The sequence below is a fragment of the Strix aluco genome, chromosome 10 (genome assembly GCF_031877795.1).
Source record: "Strix aluco isolate bStrAlu1 chromosome 10, bStrAlu1.hap1, whole genome shotgun sequence".
Taxonomy (NCBI): domain Eukaryota; kingdom Metazoa; phylum Chordata; class Aves; order Strigiformes; family Strigidae; genus Strix; species Strix aluco.
The window spans coordinates 10,187,145-10,210,486 of record NC_133940.1 but is presented as its reverse complement, the minus strand read 5'-3'; the positions used below and the strand labels follow the sequence as shown (position 1 = coordinate 10,210,486).

The 23,342-nt window shown below is 41.5% G+C and overlaps 1 protein-coding gene and 1 long non-coding RNA gene across 4 annotated transcripts; one reads left to right on the top strand and one right to left on the bottom strand.

The window, feature by feature from the left end:
• Nucleotides 1-306: 306 nt before the first annotated feature.
• LOC141927881 (uncharacterized) lies at nucleotides 307-2,990 on the bottom strand. 2 transcript variants are annotated; one of them, XR_012624605.1, is made up of 2 exons: nucleotides 2,682-2,990; nucleotides 307-1,793 (listed from the first exon to the last, which is right to left on the bottom strand). It is a non-coding gene; the product is annotated as an uncharacterized LOC141927881 (long non-coding RNA). The 2 variants fall into 2 exon arrangements; XR_012624606.1 differs by lacking the exon at nucleotides 2,682-2,990 and adding an exon at nucleotides 2,381-2,664.
• A 5,087-nt stretch (nucleotides 2,991-8,077) lies between these two features.
• Nucleotides 8,078-22,354, top strand: LAMP2 (lysosomal associated membrane protein 2). Of its 2 annotated transcripts, none has more exons than XM_074835229.1 (9): nucleotides 8,078-8,373; nucleotides 9,474-9,592; nucleotides 10,117-10,330; nucleotides 10,942-11,103; nucleotides 11,898-12,115; nucleotides 12,639-12,758; nucleotides 13,031-13,109; nucleotides 13,908-14,075; nucleotides 21,659-22,354. In XM_074835229.1, the coding sequence occupies exons 1-9, from the start codon at nucleotides 8,238-8,240 to the stop codon at nucleotides 21,799-21,801; spliced, it is 1,359 nt and encodes a 452-aa protein (XP_074691330.1). In that variant the 5' UTR covers nucleotides 8,078-8,237; the 3' UTR covers nucleotides 21,802-22,354. The 2 variants fall into 2 exon arrangements, with proteins under 2 accessions (XP_074691330.1, XP_074691331.1); XM_074835230.1 differs by lacking the exon at nucleotides 21,659-22,354 and adding an exon at nucleotides 15,317-17,661 and having other exon boundaries at nucleotides 8,170-8,373.
• Nucleotides 22,355-23,342: the final 988 nt, after the last annotated feature.

Genomic DNA, 23,342 nt, shown 5'->3' with positions numbered 1-23,342 from the left:
TTTTCTTCTGGTTAAGTAACTGCTTCCTGATACAAGGTCATCTTTAAAGTGACTCTTTCAATTTATCTTCCTGCTGCTTATGAGAAATGAGCACTAGGATATAAACAAAAGAAGAGAAGTAACTTTGAAAGTTAATTTTCTAAAATCAGTAAGACATTGCAGCAGTGTAGATAAACCCCTTCTCTTAAGCTTAGAAAAAGTAGTTCACATCCAGCAAATGCTAAATTTTTATTTTTTATGGATTTATGCACACTGGCCACCGTAACAGTGTCTGACCCCAGGACCCCAGAATGCCAAGTCCAAGTAAAGGTTTCCAATTAGTCTTTTATTAGCCCTTTGGTTACAGCTCGAGCTGGGTGCTTCCAGAGAGGGACCCCTACCCCAATTCACACCTCTCAATTACACCTGTACCACCCATCACCTGATCCCCAAATCCAGTCTCTTAATTCTGGTTGGCAGTCTCTTGATTTCTTACTGGTTTTCAGTGTTACTGTGCTGGCTTTCTTCTGAAGTTACTTCATTCTCTTGGAATTGTATCCTTGGTCCTTATCTTCTTCATTCCACTTGTATCTGCTGAATTCAGCAAGTTCTTTGTTAGCAGCATTAGTTTTATCAAAAGTTTGTGCTTGGTCAGCTCTTGCAGCCTAAGGCTTCAGCTACTTTAGCTGCTAATGCTAAGCCACTAATGCTCAACGAGACTATTCAGAATACAGTTAATCACATTTCTTCTATAATATTGGTGATGGTTCTTTAGCATACTCCTTAAGACAATCAGTTGACAGCTTGAAACACCTGTATTTCAGAGCTGGAGGAAAACAGGAATGTCACTGGGTACTTCTGTGTTTAAAATGCCTAAGTAATCTTCACTTGCTTTTGCTATGACATTTTGTCGTTTCAAAAAAGTGTTAAGTCTAGAGGTTTCTGCTCCATCTAATAATATTTTCAGTAATAAGAAAGTTGCAGTAACTGCCTTTCCAGTACATCCAACATTTAGATGCTTTATGCAATTAAGGCACACAGGGTGTTGGGCAGCAGACTCTGATAATGCCCAGGCCATTGCCGGGCTCAAGGGTTGCAATGCTTCTTTGCAAAGCTTAGCCACTATGACTTTGTAAATACAGAGGGGCTAGTATGACAGTAAATTGCATCTAAGATTATATGGAATGCATTTCTTTTTACCATTTGGAGTGGTATGTAGTTTTAATACAGCATGAAATATCAGTGCTGGATTATTAGCAAGATGTTCTTTTGATATGTAGCTTTTTTCCCTTCCCAGACCAAACTTCATGTGACATTGTCACAATGTATGTTCTGTTTTAGGCCTGTGTAGTCTCTGAAGTATATCTGAGAACAATTTGTTACCATGGTCAAAACCAGGTACCTATTTCAAAAGCAGTCCCTTAACTGTATCAAGAAAACCTTTCAGGTGGTGCTTGTCTGAGGCTCAAGCAAGGCTGCTCTACTAGTTTTCACTAAAGGCTGGGCAAGACACTGCAGCCCAAGTGTTGCTAGGTGTGTGCCAGGGAGGAGGTACAGCATTTGGGCATGAGATGGAAACAAAGATTGCAAACTACAGCCTCTGCAGGGGTGAGCTGGAACCTTGTCATGGTGCAGGTAAAGCTTGCATGTAGACTGCGGCCAGGGAGTAGGTCAGGCTCACTCCTCCCCAGAACTGGTTCTGCCACCAATGAAAAGGCTGCGATTCTGCTGCTTGCAGAGCTGGCCCCGGCTGTGTATCCCTTCAGTGTCTAACTTTTTATTCCTATGGTAGCAGCAGCTGCTTCAAATCCTAGCTGCAAAAGCACAAAGCAGACATACAACCTCAAACTCGAGAGAAATCATTCCCCAGAAGTTTTGTTGTTCAGAACAATGCACTGAACAGGCATTAGCTCAGAGTTTCCCAGACCTGGTTTCCTACCTCTGTCAGAGCTGGAAACTGTAGACTAATTACATATATCATTATTACATATACCATTTGTCCTGATGTGCTCTCTGTAAAAGGCATGTAATGTTACTGTAGGGCACAAGGGATCCTATAGCACTGAAATCCTGCAGTTAAACTATCCAGATCTGAAAATGACTGTAAAATAGAGTCTCCCTTCCAACACTGTACTTGAGATATAACTTCCTTTCCTGATGAAATTTCTCAGATAAAAGTTACAGTCAGCACATCTTTCATAAGAGTTGGAAGTGGGAGGTGCCTTGTATGCAGAGCCATTTTCACAAAATAATTTCTGCTTCGAAGCTGACAGATGTATCTCCAGCAAGTTAGCAATGTGTGTTGATAAAAACACAAAATTGAGAGTATTGACATTTTTCTACTTTGCTGTTACAAGCCCAAAGAATATGTTGAGTTGTCAGTCAAACAAGTTTTTCTCACCTCTAGTAGTAGTTTGGTGTGACTCACAAAATGCATAAATCTCATCTGCTGCCACATGTTAACCTGGCTGCTGAGTGCTCTAGTACATGTCACATCCAGCAGCAGCTGAAAATGCTTCTGAGCACAACAGGGTACCCCAACACCACTGGCACCACCTCACCCTCTATCCCGCAGCATCGAGGACGCCCGCGTGGGACAGCAGAGGAGCAGCTGCTGTACCAGCACCATGTCACAGCCCAGCTCCTGCCCCACTTTCACCTCCCCAGGCAGCCAGCGTATGATTAAATCAAGTTGCACGTACGTGAGTTATGTTTGTATAACAGGCTTGTGACGACATGCCACCGTCTGTGCCTTTGCTTCTTCCTGCAAAGCTGGGAAAGTGTTTTTCCAGCTGTGTGACAACACGGGATTTGAGAGGACTTTTGCAGGAAGTTTTGCAGCTGTTTACTGCAACCTGCGCTCTGATCTCTTCACCTCCCCACCACGGTTTCTTTTTTTGGCATTTCACGTGATTGCCCCAGTCTTGACTCAGCAGTTTCCTGCAGCAGCGTTTAATGGTTTGGTTTCCTACCACCACCTCCTCCAGAAACCCAGCAGCTCAGAAACACTGCCGTCTGCTCACAGCAATAGTGAACCACAGCTTTTGCCGTTTTAGAGAATAAGCGGGTTTTTTCAGAGCCAGCACAGCAGAGCTATCGGGAGTCATCCCTTTTCTACCACTGAGCAGGCTGGCATCGCAGCTGAAGCACCGCAGATGTCACACTGTGCTGGGCAACGTATGCTCTTCATTATGGTGTCCGGATCACAGCAAATCCTTGGTCCCCAGGCTACAAACTGGGGCTGCATGAGAAGGAGAACTCTGGTGAATCACTGTAACTCTCACACTTATTGGCACAGTCCCAAGAGGGTTCACCCCCCTCTGCCAGGTGAATCTGTGAACCTCCCTGGCCAGCATTAATCTCTTCCTCTTTCCATCCCTCCCACGTGAAATGGTACCAAATCATTCCTCTGCCTCCTGAAAAGAAATAATTGGTTCTGCTGTAATCTCATCCCTGGAAAAAATACAGAAAACGCCCTGTTGTTTGAAGAGACATCTAAAAGAATGACTAAAAATACATTGGAATGAAGTAGTGATTACTGCATGTCCTAGGTATGATCTCTTTCTTCTTTTTATCTCAAGCTGTGTCTTCTGCACCAGAGATCAGAAACTTTAAGTTTCTCAGTGCTTCATTAAACACTGGACACTTTGCTTCTGACCACACACATCCATCAATTCTTGCAAGTCCCAGGGTTAAGAAAAGTTTGATTACAGATATAATATCTAACCAGCTGAAACTGCCAAAGGATTCACAAAGGATTAAGCATACACTGGTCATCAAGAATATGATGTGAATGAAAGTCACAGAACAGCCTATGCATTTGAAATTAGGCATGAATTTATATTCCTTGATGAATAAAAGCTTTAAAAAGAAATCATAAGGTTTTGCATATTTGTTCTCAGTACATGTCAATACCTTCTTAAAGCTAATGACATGAGACTAAGTATAACATGCAGTAAAAATGTAACGCTGTACAGAAACATTACAGCCCTAATTTTCACATCCAGCAATAAACATAAGGGATGTCTTAGAAAACCAGGATCAGCTTGCCATCCACCAGTGGCTCCCAAAATCATGCCAAATGCAAAATCATTTCTCTCTAGGAAGCAAAAGGGTAAGGCATTTTCTCTGCACCATGGTAACAATCATTCACACTTCTATCATTAAAGGAAACAGCTGATCATATGAGTTTGATCTTACATTACTGAAGTCCAACTATCACATAAATCTTACCTTTCTTTAAGACTGCCACAATCAACAAAGAAATTACTCGTGATAAATAAGATGCAGTGGATATTTGTTAGAAGTTGAATCCTACAAGTAGTGAATATAATAGCTTTCCATGGAATTTAAGAGAAATCAGACATCTGGCCCAAATCAGTAATTTTTTTTTTTTAAGGAAAGCTGGAGGATTTCTTAAATGAGAGAGAAACAGAGTTTCATTTTGCTTCCTCCAGAGCTACAAAATGGAGATAGGCTTTGGGAACTGCCCCAAAATTCTCTATTTAGAGAGAATAGTGCCAAAACCAAGCTTCTGTCAGCTGGGCAAGAGGAGACTGCCACTGTGCTAATGCAAGAGCACATTGTTTCTGCCAGCCTTTTAACACATTCAGATGGCTGGAGCATGTGGGCTTTGCTGGGCAAACTTCATCCCGTGTGTGAATGCGAGGTGCCTGTACCAACTCCCTGCAGGTGGGATTTGATCCTTTGGTCTCCCCAAGGACACCACACAAGGGCTGAAACCCTTTGGGCAGCCTTTGTGGCTGCCTCGTCGCTTCCTGCGCTGTGGCTAGGGTCAGCCTTGATGTACACACACCACAGGCACATCAGTCTCTCCTGTGATATTCTGTGATAATGAAAATAAACCACCAGTTCACAGACTCTGAATACACACAAATTCATCTTTCTATTAAGCTACTCCTATAGCCAGTTTGGCATTGGCTTAACTGAAAGCAGGATAAGCCCATGCATTGTTTTTCCATAGCTCCAAGGGAGGAACTGTCCTCTCATTTATCTTGACTGATACAGCAAGCAAGAAGTAAACCTCTGAATAAAAAGTGCACCTGCTAGGATTACAGTAAAATGATATAATACCACAAAGTGCCCGCGGAAGGCAGTTATCTGACAGCAATGGAGATACAGGGAGGGCAAAGCAACCAGGTGCAAAGAAAGAAAGAGAATAATCTGTGTTCTGATACTAATGATGATATTTCTGGTGCAAAACAATGTATTTTTCATTATGCTAAATTATATAAACTATACTGTTCTTTTAATCCCACACCAGCTGCTACTTTTATTCTGTGTTATTAAACAGAAACGGATTTGCTTGTTATGATAGCTACCATTTGATTTAATTTACAGGCTTCACTGAATTGGCATACAGGAAACAAGGTAATCACTCTTCCTCTTATGGCTGCAGAACATCTAGTCATTTTACAGTCTATTTCCTATGTGGAAGTGAGAGATCAAAATATTCAGGATTCTCCACTCAGAACAAGGGGGTGTTTGAACATACTAATGTTTATACATAAAGCTACATGTCCTGAAGTAAATGTTCCATCTGATACGAAAGGTGACATTCCACCACACAAACTGCCTGGAACATACCAATAATTTTTTTCCTCCTCCAATTAATTAAAGCCTAATTCAATGTCTCTCTCCTAATAGTCAAATCCTCTTAATGTAATTGCTCCTAACTCCCTGAGAGATCATTTTTTTAAAACCAGGACTTTGCAATAAAACAGTGAAGCCTGAGGAAATGTAAAAAAGCCCCAGCAGCAGGGCTCTCCCCAGCCTCTGAAATGCCCCATTCTTTGTGGTGGAGCTGAGAAAGACGAAAGACTTGCTGTTTTCAGAATTTGTGGTTTCATCTGTGCTGCTGTTACTGGATGTTCCCCCACAGCCTGCAGCAAGTGCTGGCTCAGTTATTAAATATAAAGTTTATTTCTTCAGATAAGTTTTCAGTAAATTAAGCCCAAAGGCTAAATAAAAAATTACTCTAAGTATTTTGAAATAACATGAATTTTGGTATTCACACGTGTCCTGGTTTCAGCTGGGATAGAGTTAATTTCCTTCCTAGCAGCTGGTACAGTGCTGTGTTTTGGATTTAGTGTGAGAATAATGTTGATAACACACTGATGTTTAGTTGTCGCTAAGTAGGGCTTAGCCTAAGTCAAGGATTTTTCAGTTTCCCACGCGCTGCCAGCGAGCAGGTGCACAAGAATCTGGGAGGGAACATGGCCAGGAGAGCTGACCTGAACTAGCCACAGGGACATTTCATACCATAGACCATCACGCTCAGTACAGAAACAGGGGGGAGTTGGCTGGGGGCAGATCGCTGCTCGGGCATCGGTCAGCGGGTGGTGAGCAATTGCACTGGGCATTGCTCGTATTTGCTTGGGTTTTATTTCTCTCTCTCTTTTTTACTATATTCTTTTTCATTATTATTATTATTATATTATTATTGTTATTATATTATTTTTTATTTTATTTGTAGTTATTAAACCGGTCTTAACTCAACCCATGAGTTTTCCTTTTTTTTTTGATTCTCCTCCCCATCCCACTGGGAGGGGAGAGGAGTGAGCACATGGCTGCGTGGTGCTTAGTTGCTGGCTGGGGTTAAACCACGTCAACATGCAACGATGCTTAGACAGATGCATGTCTAGGTATGTAATATGCATGATAAGTCGGTTCTAGGTGCAGTTATTAAGCACAAAAAGAAATGCAGAGAAGCAGTGAACATGTCTGACCACGCAAGCATTTGTGTGTGGAACCCCCATTAGTACGATACGCTGGTTGCAGTGGTGGTCCTGACTTGTCAGGTTTGGTTTTGTGATACTCTTTGGAACAGTATGGTATTGCAAGTATACAACTGAGAGTATTTAACTGACATCTAATCACAAATTGCATTATTTCAACTTCCTCAAGACTTCCTCCTTTCCTGTCAACACCATCTACACTCCCACTGTCTCACTGTATTAGGTCAATGTGTTTTATTGTCATCTTCAAGAGCTTTCATTTTCTTCCCCCATGACTGGGCATGTCTCTTATTGCCTGATGATTCAAAACACTATTTGCAGTTCTCCCACAGCATTAGAAACAGGAATATGTTATTCCAGGAAAGCCCTTCCTCGCTGAGTCGAGAGTTCCTGCCTCCTCAGGCAGCTGAGCATCTGCCTGCCATTTTCCTTGCTGTCTCCCCTTTCTCTGCCAAGCCAGCCTTTCTTCCCCCACCCCAATCAATATCTCCAGGCTGCAATCCAACATCCATCCCATTTTATACCTCCTTCCAGTCTCAAATCCACCAGCTTTCCTGTCACCGCTGTCTTCTATCCCCCTCCACCCCGCTGGCTCTTTTCTCCCTCATTTGCACCAGGCAGCTGCTTTCTCCCACCTTCTTTCTGCCCCATGGTTTACATTTCAGCATCACTGAAAACGCAGCAAAGCGTCCCAATTCTCGGTGCTGGTGCCAACCCCCTCCCGCTTTGCAGAGGCCATGGCTGGAAGGGCTTCTGCCCAGTCACGGGGCAGGCACAGTCCCCCGGAGCGCCTGACACCAGCTCGGGTCTGCCCCGGGTGACGTGGGAGGATGGACGATGCCGGCAGCCGTGCCAGCCGGGGGGGACACCGAGGGGGACACCAGGGGGGACACCGGCGGACCACCGACGGCCACCCCGGCCCTCAGGCAGGGCCGCTGCCCCGGGGCGGCCTGCCCGGCCTCCCTGGCACCCCACGGCCGTGCTCAGCTGCTCCTGCACCGCGGGCTTAAATACTTGGGGCAATTTAGCCCACTTCTTGACCTTTTTATTTATTGTAAACATGGAAAACTTTTTTTTTTTTTTTTTTTTTTTTTTGCGGTGAAAGCCTTTATATTAAACTTCTTTGAACGCGTATTTCCTCTCAGCTTTTGCTCCTCAACCCGCAGTGGCCGCAGTAGCGACAGCCAAGGCTGCCCAAGGCCAAGGCCAGCCGCGGGTAACGCGCTCCCCCAGAGGCCCGCAGCGGCCGCACCGAGCAGGGGCTGGGGCTGGGGCTGGGACTGGGGCAGAGGCAGGGGCAGGGGCAGGGGCAGGGGCAGGGGCTGGGGCAGGGGCTGGGGCTGGCGCACGGTGCTGATGCCAGGGCCGGGGTCGGCCCCGCACCGACGCGCCCGCCCGAGGCGGTGCGGGGCGAGCGATCTGTCCGCGAGCCATCGAATCGAGACCCGGCGCGGCGATTGGCGGCGCGCGGGCGGCACCGCCCCTCCCCTCACATGACCGATGGCGAGGTTTTTATCGCGCCCGCTCGCCGCTGCTGCTCGCCCCTCGTTGCTTCTCGGTGTCCCTGTCGCCGGGAGCATGGGGCCGCGCTGTTCCGCCTCGTGCCTCCTCTTCCTCCTGCTGCTTGGCACCTCCGGTGAGCGGGGGCGACGGCTGTCCCAGGCCCGCGGGCGGGCGGCGGGCCTGCGGGCGGCCGGTGGCAGAGCGGGCGGGGGGGGGGGGGGGGGCAGGTGTCCCCGCGGCCGTGTGCCGCTCCGCCCCCCCTTCGCCCCCCCCGCCGCGCACGTGACGCGGCAGCGGGCGCGCGCGGGGTCGCGGCGGGCGGCGGGGCCCTCACAGGCCCGAGGCCGCCTCCGCCCGGCGGCCGCTCCCCCGGGCGGCCCCGCGCTGCCTCCCGCCGCGCTGTCACCCGCAGAAGGGGAGCGGGATGGGGGGGGCGAGGCCTGTCGCGCCGGCTTAGCGGGACCCTGTTGCTGGTGCCGCCGCCGGGATGGTTGCGCGGGGCGGCGGGGAGCCGGGCCGGGGCGTAGGCCGGGCGGCTGACGCGTGTGTCTGACCTGAGGGCCTGTCGGCCGGGGCAGCGCTGGCCCACCCGAGCAGCCCTCCCCAGGCGGGTGGTTGCCTGGGCGTGTGGATCTTGTGAGCCCTCCCCGCCGGCGGCCAGCTCGGAGCTCTGGGGGTCGACGCCCACAACAACGCACATCAAAACTGACAGTGGGGAAATCTCTCTGCTGAGATCCGCTGGGTTAAAAATCCAGCAACTGTAAAAAGTTATCTAAAAACGTAAAGAGAATTTAACATCTGTGTCTCTTGAGCCAGAAATTGTGGCAACAGTGAAGGCACCCCGATCTCATCTCTTAGAGGTCAACTTGAGTCATGCCACTGATGAAGCAGATAGGGTGGTAGGAAGACCCTGGTCTACAAGCAGTACGTTGGTTACGTGCTGTGCTTGTGCACTTCAGTTCGCTCAGTTTGTCACCAGAAAGCTAATGTTCATTTAGATTCTTTGTCAGGTAAATAGACTATAAAATGTTCTCCCAATTTTTATCTAGCTTTGGTAACTTCATGGTATGCTTCCTAGTTTTAATAATTTTTAGAGATCTGGCTACTCTTTCAGTGTCTGACATACTGAATCCAGTCCTGAAGTTTACTGCTTTGTAATGAGCTGTCCTCTTAAGTGGTTCTAGATAATGAAGTAAAAGCAATGCCTTAACAGCAAATAATCATATCTTACAGGTTTTTTCCAGTCCTATGCAGTGGAGGTAGATGTAAAGGATGCCTCTAATGCTACGTGCTTGTATGCAAAATGGATGATGAGATTCTTGATAAAATATGAAACAAACAATAGTGATTATGTAAGTATTTTGAGGTAATTGTTATTGGGAATTATTTTGTCCTGGGTAAAAGTTTTAAGTATACTTTTTTTACCTAGGGTGTTTGGCTCTTTACTTCTTTTGTTTAAACTAAGTCAGTTGTTATGAGTATTCCTAAATATTAATTTTAAAACAAAGCATATGTTCTCAATTAATAATAGAAATAACTAAAAGTGCCCCATTGCACTTACTTAAATGGCATACACAAAAACCACAAAGTTTGACCAGTATCAGTGTAGTAATGGTTTTATCCCAAATAGTAACTGTAAATTGCAGCTCAGCATGGTCCAGATTTACAGACAAGTTAGATTTGTACTTCTGTACTTGAATCTGATATGGCTCCTTTCCAAGTCAGATGTCAGGGAGCCTTTCTCATAATTTTGTAGAATAACCTAAAATAATCTCGCTCATCTTGTGTATGGTTCCATCTAACTCTAGCAGGTTTACAGTGTTGTCATGGGGAAGAACTATCTGTGAAAATATTTAAAATTACCCTTTTCTTCTAGAAAAACGCAGCCTTGAATTTGTCATCCAGCGTGACACACAATGGAAGCGTCTGTGGCAATGACACACAAGCTGCACTTCTGGCAGTACAGTTTGGAGAAGGTCACTCCTGGAGCATTAACTTTACAAAAAACAATGAAACTTACCAGGGGGACTTCATCACCTTTACCTACAACACCAATGATACTGCTGTATTTCCTGATGCGAAAAGAAAAGGTAATGTTCGGTGCAGAATCCTGCTTACAAAACAATCTCAGCCACAAGTGTCAGATCTCATGTACCTGACCGGTTGGCTTTTTCAAAGTTAGAAGGACTAATAATGTATGTAATGACTTCAGTGTCATCATATACTGCCTAACTGTTGTTCATCGTACCAGCCCACTGGATAAGAACACAGACTAGTTAGCTCCACTGAATGCCTCATTCCCTTAAGTGGAATGGAAGGGGCTGTTTGAACAGCCTTGGCGCTGATAGTAGATAACAGGCATCTGCAAGATTCGGTTTTACTGTGCACTACTTGACCTTCCACCTAGCAAAGCAATACAGTGTTAGGCTTTCCTTGTGTTAATACCTACTAATAATAGGATTTTTTTTCATAAAATAAAAACTTAAGTAAAAGGGTTCATCTTTCTAATGGTTCTGGAGCCTTGGTTACTTCTCTGCATTACTTAGCACTTCAGGTCAGGATATATAGGTAAAACATTCAAGAGAGGTTAGGATTGTTAATTAATTATTTCTTACTCTTTGTCTTATGACATAAAACATAACACTACCTATAAATGTTTTTGTAGTTCGTAAGGCATTAAAATATTTCTGCTTATTTGTAGGACCAATTACTATTGTTGTAAAGGATACTATGCGTCCAGTTCAACTGAATAACGTCTTCGTGTGTCATAATACTGACTCTTTTGAAGCAGAAAATGTAACACAGATTTTCTGGAATGTTACTGTGCAGGCTTTTGTTGAGAATGGCACAATCGGTAAAAAAGGTGAGCATTTCAGTTTGTGAATGACCTTTTTTGTATTGCACCATAGTGCAGGGAGCAAAGTCCCATAGTAAAAAGTTCACCAGTTCTAAGATGTGCTGTGTTGAGTAATATCCATGTAAATATCCTCTAGTACATCTTTCCTTGTTCCTGGACAAATAGATTAGTAGAATAGATTTAGTAGTGTATATAGTAAAGTAGATTGTTCTCATGCCAAGGTGGTAGTCTAATAAAGCGGGTATTCCAGTAATTGGGGTATTAAGAGTAAGCACTTCAGAATTACTGTTGCTGACTGGATCATTTGAGCTTCAAGATTTTTAGCTGACTGCTTTCCACTTTCAGTGGTAGCCTCTCCTGTTTCATGTAACTAGTCCAGAGTCTGTTGTCTCATCTCATAGCTCAGCTACTCAGGAGATGATCGCATCATCCTGCTATGCACAGCTTAATAGGGTTGCTTACTTTGTCTGCAGCAGATACATATCACACTTCTTATAACCACTTAGCTATCTTTGTCCGTGTGTTTCGCCTCCGTGTGTCGGAAGTAAGTAGTAGTGCATATGTTATGTGGATTTAAAACTGTGGGCATTACAGAATTTCTGAGAATAAATCGTAGCTGTAAATTGTTTGGAATACTGTGCCATAGTGCTGAGTTTGAGAATTCTGTCTTGGTGATTAGCAGACTCCCAATAAACCTAGAATTCAACAGAGGGAGTGGTGTCTGTATTGAACTGACCTCTGAGTCATAAGACTTTAGTAAAACTTCCAGCACTGAAATGGTGGTTAAAACTTCTTTTCAGAGTCTAGATGTCGTGCTGATACACCTACTTCTGCACCTACTGTTCCGCCTACTACCACCAATGTGACTACTGCATCTACCACCACTTTATCACCTGCTCCAACCACTGCTCCCAAACCTGTGGAGAATCCAGACACTGGAAACTATTCTCTGAAAAGTGGAAATAAAACTTGTCTTCTGGCTACTGTGGGGCTACAGCTGAATGTTTCCCAAGACAAGGTGCTTTTCTATTTTAGAAGAGTAGAAAGGTTGCTGTAATTTGGTATGAAATGTGAGTGCAGGGTATTTCCTTTGTACGCTGCTGGGTGTCCAGAACTGCTTCTAAGTATTGTACATAGCAGCTCTCTGACATCAGAATAGTTTTGTGGCATAATATCTAGCTTCAAAACCTTACATGGATTCAACATAACTCATTACTGGGAGTACCTCTAATATTAAAAGCCTGGAACTTTCTTGGCTTTTAAGGCTCTTGGTCCCTGCAGATCCTGTCTTTCCCCCCAGAGGGAGCCAAAGCTAACCAGTTGTGTTAGATCGACGAAGTAAGACTTCACTGGGCAATGTGTTTGCTTCACTGTTGCCAGCATGTAAACTGAACTCAAGTAGCCTTGGTTTGATAGTAGCCAGGCTCAGTCTTCCTGCTGTCATCTTCATGACAAGCTCTTCAAGCCTAAGACTGCTAGTGACAAACAGTGGATTGGTAATGGCAGCCGAATGTCTCTGACATGGTATGTCTGCATTTCAGCCTCTTCTGATCAACGTCAATCCAAAGACAACTAGTGCAGATGGTGCATGTGGTAACACAACAGCTACTCTGAAACTGAATGATGGAAATAGCACACTGATTAGTTTCACATTTGTTGTTGTAAGTAACTTCTTTTATTTTAAAGTAAGTTTCCACTTAAGCAGCATTGCATGATGATCACTCATAGTAAAATCCTTCTATCACTTGCTGGTGGCAGGCTGTTCCCATATAGGAAGTGGAACTGGCTAGCTGACTGCCTCACAAATGGACAGTTGGGTTAATTGTAGAAAATGTAAGACCATGGTAAATGTGTTAGCCTTTGTAAAGCATGTGTTCTTAAAGTTAAAAATGCAGAATTAAACACTGACAGTTGGTTCTTTCTTCTTAAACAGAAAAATGCAAGCGCAAGTATACAAAAATTTTATCTGAAAGAGGTGAATGTTACACTGCTCAACCGTCTGAATGGCTCTGGTAAGAAACAGTATCTGCCTTAAAGCAAGTGTCAGCTTTTCTTCAATGTCTGTTATCAAATACTTCTGACTTTTTTCTTTTCAGTGGTGTTCATGCTTACTGTTATTTCCTACTTTTAAGTTGGTAGGAACAAAAGTAATAAGCAGAAATGGCTGTAAGAGTTACTTTAAACAGCAGTGTGGGATCATTCTCTTTTCCTGAAACTTCTGCTAATGGGGTCTCTTACTTTGTGATAAACATATATAAATGAAGAGGGCTTCTTTAACTGTTTTCAGCAACATAATTTTTTGAGGTGTGACATACAGGTGTACCAACTCTAAAGCTTTTTTGTTTTAACTGAATCAGATGTTGTCTTTGGTTGAAGATGCTGCTGTATCTTCCAACCACTTCTACTTAAGTCTCATGGGGAAGAGGCCAGTCCTTCAAAAATTAAAGCATACCTTTTTCCAAATCAGAAGTATGGTGTTTTTTGAAAGTTGCTTGTCACAGGTACTGCAGTTAAAAGGGCACTAAAGTTAAAATGCTCGCCAGTCTGCAATGTTGGGATGAATGGAGGTACAAGGAAATCCTAACACCGTGTCTATATGGAGGACAGGTTACTGCTAAGTACTGTAATAACTACAGTGCCTGACTTCTTTTGGTTAAGCGGATCAACCACACTTCAGACTACTTGTTCTTCAGAGTTGAAAAGTTGGCCCCTCTAGATTCAGCTCCTTAGTCTTATGATTGTATTAGCAACTCTCTTATATTTAAAGTAGCCATGCAAATTTCCTTTTTTTTTTTTTCCCCTTTGTTTAGTCATTTCAAATGCAGATAACAACAATTTCAGCAAGTGGGATGCTTTCCTTGGTAGTTCTTATATGTGCCGAAAAGAACAAACTCTTGAGATTAATGAAAATCTTCAATTACATACTTTTAATCTATGGATTCAGCCATTCCTTGTGAAGGCAAATAAGTTCTCTACAGGTAAGAGTTTTTTTTGTTAATTCTTGCAATATTTTACTTGCTAAAAAGTACCAACATTGGGCACAAGCACTTTATTTTTGAAGTTTTTGTTCCATTGTTTCTTTTTTTTTTGTTGTAATTTTTTTTTACACGTGGAATGAAGAGAAGCTCTGAGATTCCCATTCCAGTTCAAGGAAAGCTTTGTTCTCACTTAAAAAATGCCTGCTACATATGTTGGTTCTCCTTCATAAAACTTGAAGGAGCTAGTGACACTGAAGAGCGACTTAGGCATTGTCTTGCAGAATAGGTTAGAAGTTATCTAGCATCATCTCGACATACAGCTTTTTGTAGCATAAATAAGAGAATGGGACAAAAGTTTAGCAGAAGTGGACTTTGGTAATACCGTTAGGTGTTTTGTTTCTTTTTACCTGTCTTTTTAAGGAACTTAGAACGTGTTAGGGGAAAAAATTAACTGATGGAGCTTCTTTCAGAAGCAGTCTTGGATATCCAGAACTAAAGAAAGATTCCAAAATGTTTGTTTGATGCATTATTCTGGTCTTGTTTGGGAAAAACTGGAGTGGCTTAAATGACCTCTTTCTTAATCTTTATTGTGACCTGGTCTTTGTACTTAATGATAATTCTTGCAGCACAGTCATACTAGACTAGTCTGTAGACAAATAGATTGGTACAGATTTTTGAACTTCTTTTTTTTAGGCAGAGGTAAGTTAACTCCCCAGATGTATGGAGGGTAAATGGTATTTGTCATAATATGTTCTAAAGAGTTAGAGTGCCATTTCACTCTGTAGTTCAAGTTGCAACTATCTTCCTTCCCTTAATTACAGTTACTGCATTTCTCTGTAACATGTCTCCATTCTGGGTAGTTTCTTGATACCAAATCTATGTCACTTAATGAGTAAAAGCACCAGACTTGCCTTAAGCATGAAATAGATAAGCCTGGTTCTGTCTTAGAAGTAGAAGAATGGCTACTCCCTTGTCTAAGTACAGATCCTATGCACATGAAGACTTGTACACCGTTAGCTTACTGTAGTTTTATCAGATGTTTCATGTGATTATGATGCTTAATATATGCTAGATGTACCCATGAAACCTCTGCCGTTCTTTCTGTCTTAGTTTAAAGATGTAATAATACTTGATTATTTTTTTTTAACACCTTCAGATTAGGGAAAACAGACTTTTATACCACACTTGGCAAGTATTCTGTCTTTATTTATTCCTTGTTGCAACCTTTTTCTCGTCTACAGCCGAGGAGTGTTCACTGGACGATGACAGCATTCTAATCCCAATTGTAGTTGGTGCTGCACTTGCTGGCTTGATTGCCATTATAGTGCTTGCTTACATAATTGGCAGAAGAAAAAGCTATGCCGGATATCAAACTTTGTGAATCTAAATGTGATTCCTGTTCTGATTTCACTCTAAACAAAGCAAGTGCAAGTTCTGAAGTCCAAAAAAGACACAAAACTTAAGAGTAATTACTAGCCACAGCTAACTGGAGTTGAGAAACAAAGAGAGAATGTTTATCTCAGATGAAGCAGAGCTACGTTTTTAGTTTTCCTGCTCAAAGACGACGACGTGGGTTTCATTACTGATTTGAAGATGTCACATATTGGATGAATTGCTAGGCTAAGGATTTTATCTTGTGAAAACCATAAAGTGTTTAGGATTTATTTCTGCTTTTTACAAGTTGTAGCCTGAAACAAGAACACATTCTAAACTGATGTGCATTGGGCAACTCCCAGAATAGCATAGAATTTGTACTTGCTTCTCTCCTCTGCGTTCCTTAGTGGTCATAATTGTGGGTTAAGCTGGCAGCATTAGTCACTATGACTTGTGTAGTATTTAACAAGGATTGTTCGATGCCCAGTAACAACTTTGTTTTTCATAGAGTTGAACTTCAGGCTGGTGATTAAGTGATCTTTTGAAGTGGCAGCAGTAACTTACTTAGCTTTGACAGAATTTGAGTAGTTAACTCCTGCCTTGGTGTAGTTTCAGGAATCATTCCTATACCCTGACTGTACAAACGAGTAGCCTATACTTGCCAAATGGTGGATATATAGGAAGACTTCAGTGCTGTTTCCAAATGCTTTTTAAAAAAAAAAAAAATTACTGTTAGGCACTGAATTCTTCATCACTTATTATACCTTGGCAATCGTCTAAAATACTCAACTGAGACAGAGTTCTGCTAAATTAATGCAAGCTTTTTTGCTGGCATCAGTTTAAAGGGAATAACCTTTCTAAATATTCCAGAACTTTAAAGTGCACTTAACTTTATATCATACTCTGCACAGAACTGGTCTGTCTTGTTGCTTTGAATGACCATTGTTTAAAGATGCTTTCATTTAATGAGCCAGTATCTGTTGTTGCAGCTTGAGCTGTCTTTAAATCTTCATCTTGAATGGTTCTCTGCCAGTCAAAATTCACATTATAACTGCCCGCCATTGGCATTCTGAATGTTTAATGTACTTTGTGTTTGATTGCTGTGTAGCATTTATTAATGTTAAGAATGCAAAAGCCAAACAAGTCTGAGATGGACCCACAACACCTGTTTTTCCTTGCTGTATGGAAAGGATAACTAGCTTAAAAAAATGCAGTGCAACTGGACTGTTCTTAAACTGCAGCTCTGTAGAGACTAACCCTTGCTGCACAACTTTCCTCTGGCCTCCTTGTGCTGTAATACGTAGTTCTTACTGCATGGAAAAAAGTCTTCTAGACTTTTAGGTAAGTGTGGCTTTTTTGCATATGTCATAACATGAGCTGCCTAAACTAGTTATTTAATGAACATAACTTTGTCTCCCCCTTTAGAATGAGTTTAGCCTGCATCAAAGCTGGTTTAGTGTTTTATTAGTATTTTCTAGGGTTATAGAGATGTCTGTGGCATGTTTGTATACAAATCATGAAATACACTTCTTTCAGTAATTTTTTTTTTGGGGGGGGAGGGTGGTTAAAAACAGTTTACTCCTGACACTAGCCAAGGAAGCCAGTATGGGTGGATAGTGCTTACTGTAGCTGGTAGCCTACAGCTTGAATTTTGCATCAGTTACTGAAATTCATTTTAATGAAAGTGGGGAACTACTATTAAGTTTAATCCTGAAACAGGCTTCAAGACTTACCATTTTAATAAAAAAAAAGTGGATCTAATGACTTTCTTATTATTATATTCTCAAAGGCAGAAGTTCATACAGATTTTTAGCATTTTTGTGACTGATGTTCAGTGGCACCAGTTACACGCGCATTTCTGTTAAGGAGTAGTTACCACACTGTATTCATCTGACCATGCAAACTTTAGAACTGTGCACGGTTTCCAAGTGACAATACAGAAGATTAGTGCAAACTTCTCCCAAAATTCAACAATACTAGAAGTATCTTTGCAAAAACCTGTAACTTAATATTAATTTGCAAGTATATTGTCTCAGACTAAAGTACTCCTAGACTGATGTGCAGATAACTGGTTCAAAAAACATCTAAGTTTCACCTGACTGCCTGTTGTTATAAAACCACTAGTTTTCCTGTATGTATTGCTCAGTAGGGAAATGTCAACCTGTTCAACATGTGCTCTAAATAATAAAGATTGTTCTATTTCTTAAGGAAACTTGTTCACATTTTTTAACCGATTTGAAAACAGACATCTTGTACTGTCTTTTTTTAAAGAAAATAAACTAAAATAGTAAGGTCAACTTCAGTCAGTCCATATCTGAGATTCTGGCTTCTAGCTGGTGAAGGAAGGGGCTCCTCAAAGAGTCTCTGTTGTCTGTGTCTTAATGCTTTGTTTTGCAGCACGTTCTGAAGTGTGTTTGGGTGCAACCCACTAGCAGAAGACAGCTTGGGAACTAATTGAGACACTGTACATCTGGTTCATCATTAGGAATTTGCTTGTAAACTTTTTTGTCAATTGTAGCTCCATCCTGACGAGTTGTTCTTGTGATTTGATTTTGCTGGCCATCTTACATTGGTGTACAGCTGTGAACAGTTCAGTTTCTTGCAGTCATCCTGGACAATGAAATCGGTGTCTACATTCAGCGAACATGGGAAGCGTTAGGGAGCCTTCTGGGGATTGGTTAGTAGCGTCATCCTCTATGGTAAAAGCTGGGTTGATCGTGGCTGTGCTGCCAGCTCTTCTGGTAATGGTACTGCTATATACTTTTTTTCCTGCATCAAGAGAGATGATAGTCTTCCCTTCACCATACCTCTTTCTGGCCTATCTTGTGAACTCTATGGTCATATGACAAGAGGAAAAAGTGTGGGCTACTCTTGTACCCTTTCTTCTTGATTCTAGCCTGCACTGCTTATATAATAGTTATGTTAAAGCTACCTTTTTATCTGCTACACAAAGTCAGAATAATGTTAACACCTTCCTGAAGTGTCAGCTGAAGCTTTTTTAGTGTGAAGAAAAATGCAAATATTTTAATAGGCTCTTGTTAAAGAGCTTAGCAGTGGGGTTCCTAATGATGTAAATCAGTCAAAATGAATTTAAACTCCAGTGGGACTGCAGGCATCAAATTCCTGTCAAATTGTGAGTACAAGTCAGTCTGCAAGAGTCTGATGAAACTTGGAACAAGCAGGAGTTACTGATATCCTGTAGTAAGTGTAAAGACTTTTTTTTTTTTGTCAAAGCATTACTGTTTTTACTGTAATCCTATCTCCAGTATTGTTGGAGACTTGCAGTGAGTAGCTAGACACTGGAAGGCTGGATTTTGTGGTGTACAGTAATGATAAATCTACAGTAAAATGCAGATACATGCTTTCCAAGAAAGTATATAATGGAATTATGACTGTTGTGATGTTTGAGAAGGGGAATTATTGCTATTATATTTTGGGGAGGGGAAGGAGGTCAGGGTTTTGTGGGGGACTATCTGATGTCCTGTTGGCGAAAGGCATAACTGTTTTAAATAATTGGAGGAAGAACATAGTATTAAATACTTCTATTTAAATGCATTTATTTTCAAACTTGCCCTTTTTCTATTTAGCTCAAGACCACAGCCTGGAGGTAGACAACTTCATGGCACTTGTAGCAGTAGGAGCAGGTTTGGGGGGATTAGTTGTCCTAGTACAGGTTGGCTTTGTTGGTTACAAGAAATGCTATAATGCTGGATACGAATAGTTTTAAAATGAGAAAGTTTAACTTTATTTAAAAAAAAAAAAAAAATATCTGAACTCAAAAGATGGTTTGCTTGCCAAGTCAGGCAAATGGTTTGTTAAAAACAAACCTGGTTAAGAAGTGATACAGCACGTATTGTTGTGGTTTATGTTTGAACCTAACAACTTAGAGCATGTTCTAGTTCATAATCAACTGATGAATTCATTTCAGTTCTTCCAAAATACTGCCCTTCTAATTTCAGAATATTACAGGCATGCAGTGGCATTATGTGAATCAAAATAGTTTTGTTCTGGTCTGTGGAAACAGCATTTAACTTGTGTGTTCTTGTGGATGTTGAATATTAATGGGTATAATATACCATAGACTGCGGTTTGTTTTGATTAGTATTGTCTGTGTCTTCTATACAGTTTACTAAATACTAAAATTGTGCTCAAAGATACCAAGATTTCTGATCTTTTAGCTTAATGATGCCATGCCAGTAGTCCTCAAAAGAAGCTTTTCCAGACAATGAACGCCTTTATTATTTTTTTTTAATTTGCCACAGCATTCTCTATTGCATAGCATATACCAATAAAAACAGGTTTGTTTTTAAGAAACATGGGTTGCATCTCATGATTGAAATTAAAAGGGAAGATAGCTTTTATACTGGGGCTAAAAATGTTGGGAGTCAAAATTTCTGATTATTTTGAATGGAGACACATTCAGCCAAATATGCCAAAAAAGCTATTCCTCCTGGGCGGAATATGGAGTCTGCTTGTGCTGTACAGTTACCAGGTTCTGCATTTGAAGACAGTTCTCTGAAGCTTCTAACCGTTGTACAGAGACAATATGTGGATAGATGTGTGCCAACAACAGTGGCAAACTGGAGAGAGGTAAAGGATGGAATGTTTCTGGTATGAAACTAAACCCTTTTTATCCTGGGAATCCTTGTACCAGTGCCATAGCGGGGTGTGTATTGCAGTGACCCCCTTTAAGGAAGAGAGGAAGGGAATTTCTGTCACTGCATGCTGGGCACCTCTGCCTTAGCAAATTCATTCATGTTTAGTGTTAATGACCCATTATCCAGCATGTAGTAGTTAAATTGTGTACGCTGATCTTCAGTGAACAAAGATGACTAAGCAAATGCAGTTATCTTTTTAAGATGCTTAAATACTTTCTCAGTAGTCAGAATATTTTGACATAGCTCAGTGCATAAGGTACATATTTCCTTTCCTCTTTTTTCCCTTTCAAGTGTTGCTCTATTTGGCAGTGGGTGCCCTCAGCTTGCCTGAGTTTAGTGTTTTCAGGTGCTGAACCTCCATGTGTTGTTTTCTTTCCTCTTAGCCAAAGGCTCTGTATAGCCTTTTGTGTGGACTGTAGTGAACTAAATCAAAAAAGTAAATTTCCCATAACCAAGGCTGATTCAGTTAGAGGCTCAAATGGTTTAAATATTCGCTTAAAACAGTAGCTAACTTTTGATAAAGCATTGAATGTATGCGTGACACTTACTCTGCTCTAATATAAGGTCAAGCAAAGAAGTTTTATAAGGAGCTCTGCTTTATTAAAAACATTTAAGTCAAGCACCCTTACAGTGTTGGAGCAGTGCACAGACATTGTATCATATCTCACTAAACCTCTCATGTTGACACCACACAGGTGGAGCTTGGCTCTCTTTACAAACGGGGGGGAAAAATGCCAAGCCCTGCCTCCGTGTCTAGGGTGTATCCCTGAGTTTGAAATCAGTTCCCAGTGTTTGCTAATCCTTGCATGAGTGTTTGTATCAGCAAGGAGTTCTCCGCATATTTTACAGCCTGTATATTAAAAACCACTGTAGCATTACAGCTGTCTCTTTTGTTTTTCTCCTATGTTGATTTCAGTTAAAGGCTGTATAGTTCTCAGCTGAAACTGATAACCCTTTTTTTGTATTTGGATTGAAAATAAATAAAGTTACCAACCCAAAGAGTTTTTCAGTGTTTTCCATTCAGTGCTTTCAGCATATGTGTCTTGGTTGTCTCTCGTAGTTTCTGCTTTGTTACGTGGTTTGCTGTCTGTTACTTCTCTTCGTGTCTGGAACCTAGAGAAGTGCTGGTGACTTGAGGGTTTGGCAAGTCACTCAGACAAGGAGTAATATACCAGTCTATACTAGTCTGTCTTTTTTTGTTGCTATATTGCTGTTAACTCTGAGGTGTGATCAGCTAATGTGTGCTCAGACTGCTGTTTTGTCCTCGCATTTCTAATCTGAGTCATCTGCTTGCTAGAGGAATGAAATTAAACATCAGATGGGAAGATGTTACCAATATAAATTATGTGTGTATTATATATGTTTAAAGAAATCAATCTTTCTATCACTTCTTTACTCCATACTGATTTTACTTTAGATGCATTATTGTATCTATAACAGTTTAAGTTCTCAAAAAGTCTTGTTTGCTCCTTGCTTTCTCTGGTTTCTAATGCTTGATTTCCTTTACTAATTTATTCTCCCTTGCTTTTTTTGTTTTTCTTCTTTCTGCAGCCGAAGAATGCTTTGCTGATTCTGACCTGAACTTTCTTATTCCCATCGCAGTGGGCATGGCACTTGGCTTCCTTATCATTCTTGTCTTTATATCTTATATCATTGGAAGAAGAAAAAGTCGTACTGGCTATCAGTCTGTATAATCTCTTAATTCTTCTCAGTTGCCACCTTCCCTGCTCTAGTCCTTTTCCCAGACTTCCCGATCTGTCCCCTTAAAAAGAAGACCAAATGAATTCATAGTTTGTTTATTTAAAATAAAAAACACACTTCATGACAGAATAACATGCCCTGAGTCTGAAGATGAGTTGCAGAATTACTTGAAGCTACTGTATGATTTTGGAGAAAGTAAGTGTTCTGAGAACCAGATGTGTGTCCGTGTGAGAAATGTGATTATTTTGAGTAAAGACCTCTCTAAAACTTGATTTCTGTTGTTTAATCCTTTTATACAAGAAAATTTTTAGTTGCATACAGCTTATCTCAGATAATGCTAAAGCTAAAAACCATTATTAAAGGTGTGAATGCTATGGGAAAATGAATACCAAGCTCTTAACAGACTTCTGTGGGGAACTTGGCATATGGCTGTTGTCTTTTTTCATTAGCAGCTTGTTCTTGTGAATCAGTCTGAATTTCCTGTTCCTTCTGAATGTAAAGGTAGTACCTGATCTCACTAATAAACTATCATAAGAAGAACGTCTGATTCTTCTAGTAAATTTGTTTAACATCAGTATGGAGAAGTTGACTTCTAATGTATGTTAAATAGCTTTGTACTAGCATGATGCCTTTAATGTCTTTATTCATGAAGATAAGGCTCAGTCCTGGAGAACTTTCACTACTTAGAAAAGCCAACAGTCTGCTAAAGGAAGTGTGTCCTGTGCTATTCTGTTTGACTGTGTTTTCCCTTTTGTTCTGAGCTCAATTGTGAAACAAGGGTGGGAGGCTGGAATCTCACCGGCTGCAGTTTGTCTCCACTTTTGATTCTGTGAACATAAAAGAAACTACACAGCGTTTCAGCACTGGTCAGTGTGAGGTTCAAGAGTATTTTGAGAGCTCTCAAAGACTAAGACGACAGATTGTTCAGAGATTCCTGCAGTTCCTTTGGACAGCTTTCCTGGGTTAACAGGGGATCGCTGAAAAGCTGTGATCTAGGAATGCAAGTGAAGGTATAAAACCATTCTGTTTTGATAGGATTAATCTGCTTTTAACCTCCTAATTATTGCTCTCTCTCAAATAATAGTTGAATAGTATAAGAGCACAAAATTTCTAGTATGAGGAATGCTGGTCATAAAGGAGAAATTAATATATATATGTAGTGAAGAAAGTGACTTCCAAAGGAATAGGAGCATCTGATTTGTTTGAAGATGCTTGCTTTGTTATTAATGCTGTACCTTTTGCAATTCTGTTTTATATCTAAACCGTACCAAAATAGAAGGTCGTTGTTTGTGGTTATGTTCACCTTCATTCCCACCAGGTTCATGTTGATAGGATGAAAGAAGCCTCGTGCTCTTTCAACCTCTTTGGTCCATCTTGCAGCTGGTGAACCCCGATTTCCAACTGTGGGACAGCTCAAGAGCTGCCAGGTCTGCAGTGAGCTACTGACGGCACACAAGCTTCTGTCCTCTGCAACAAGTGTTGCAACAACAAGCTGCTTTAATATTTAACCTCTTTGTGCATTGAGCCTGTATCT

What these genes read in the sequence shown, in the direction of transcription:
- LAMP2 (XM_074835229.1), top strand. Translation starts at nt 8,238, where the DNA reads ATGGCGAGGTTTTTATCGCGCCCGCTCGCCGCTGCTGCTCGCCCCTCG. An exon ending in TCCTGATGCGAAAAGAAAAG is followed by an intron (nt 10,331 to 10,941) that starts GTAATGTTCGGT and finishes GCTTATTTGTAG; the next exon opens with GACCAATTACTATTGTTGTA. An exon ending in GGCAAATAAGTTCTCTACAG is followed by an intron (nt 14,076 to 21,658) that starts GTAAGAGTTTTT and finishes TTCTTTCTGCAG; the next exon opens with CCGAAGAATGCTTTGCTGAT.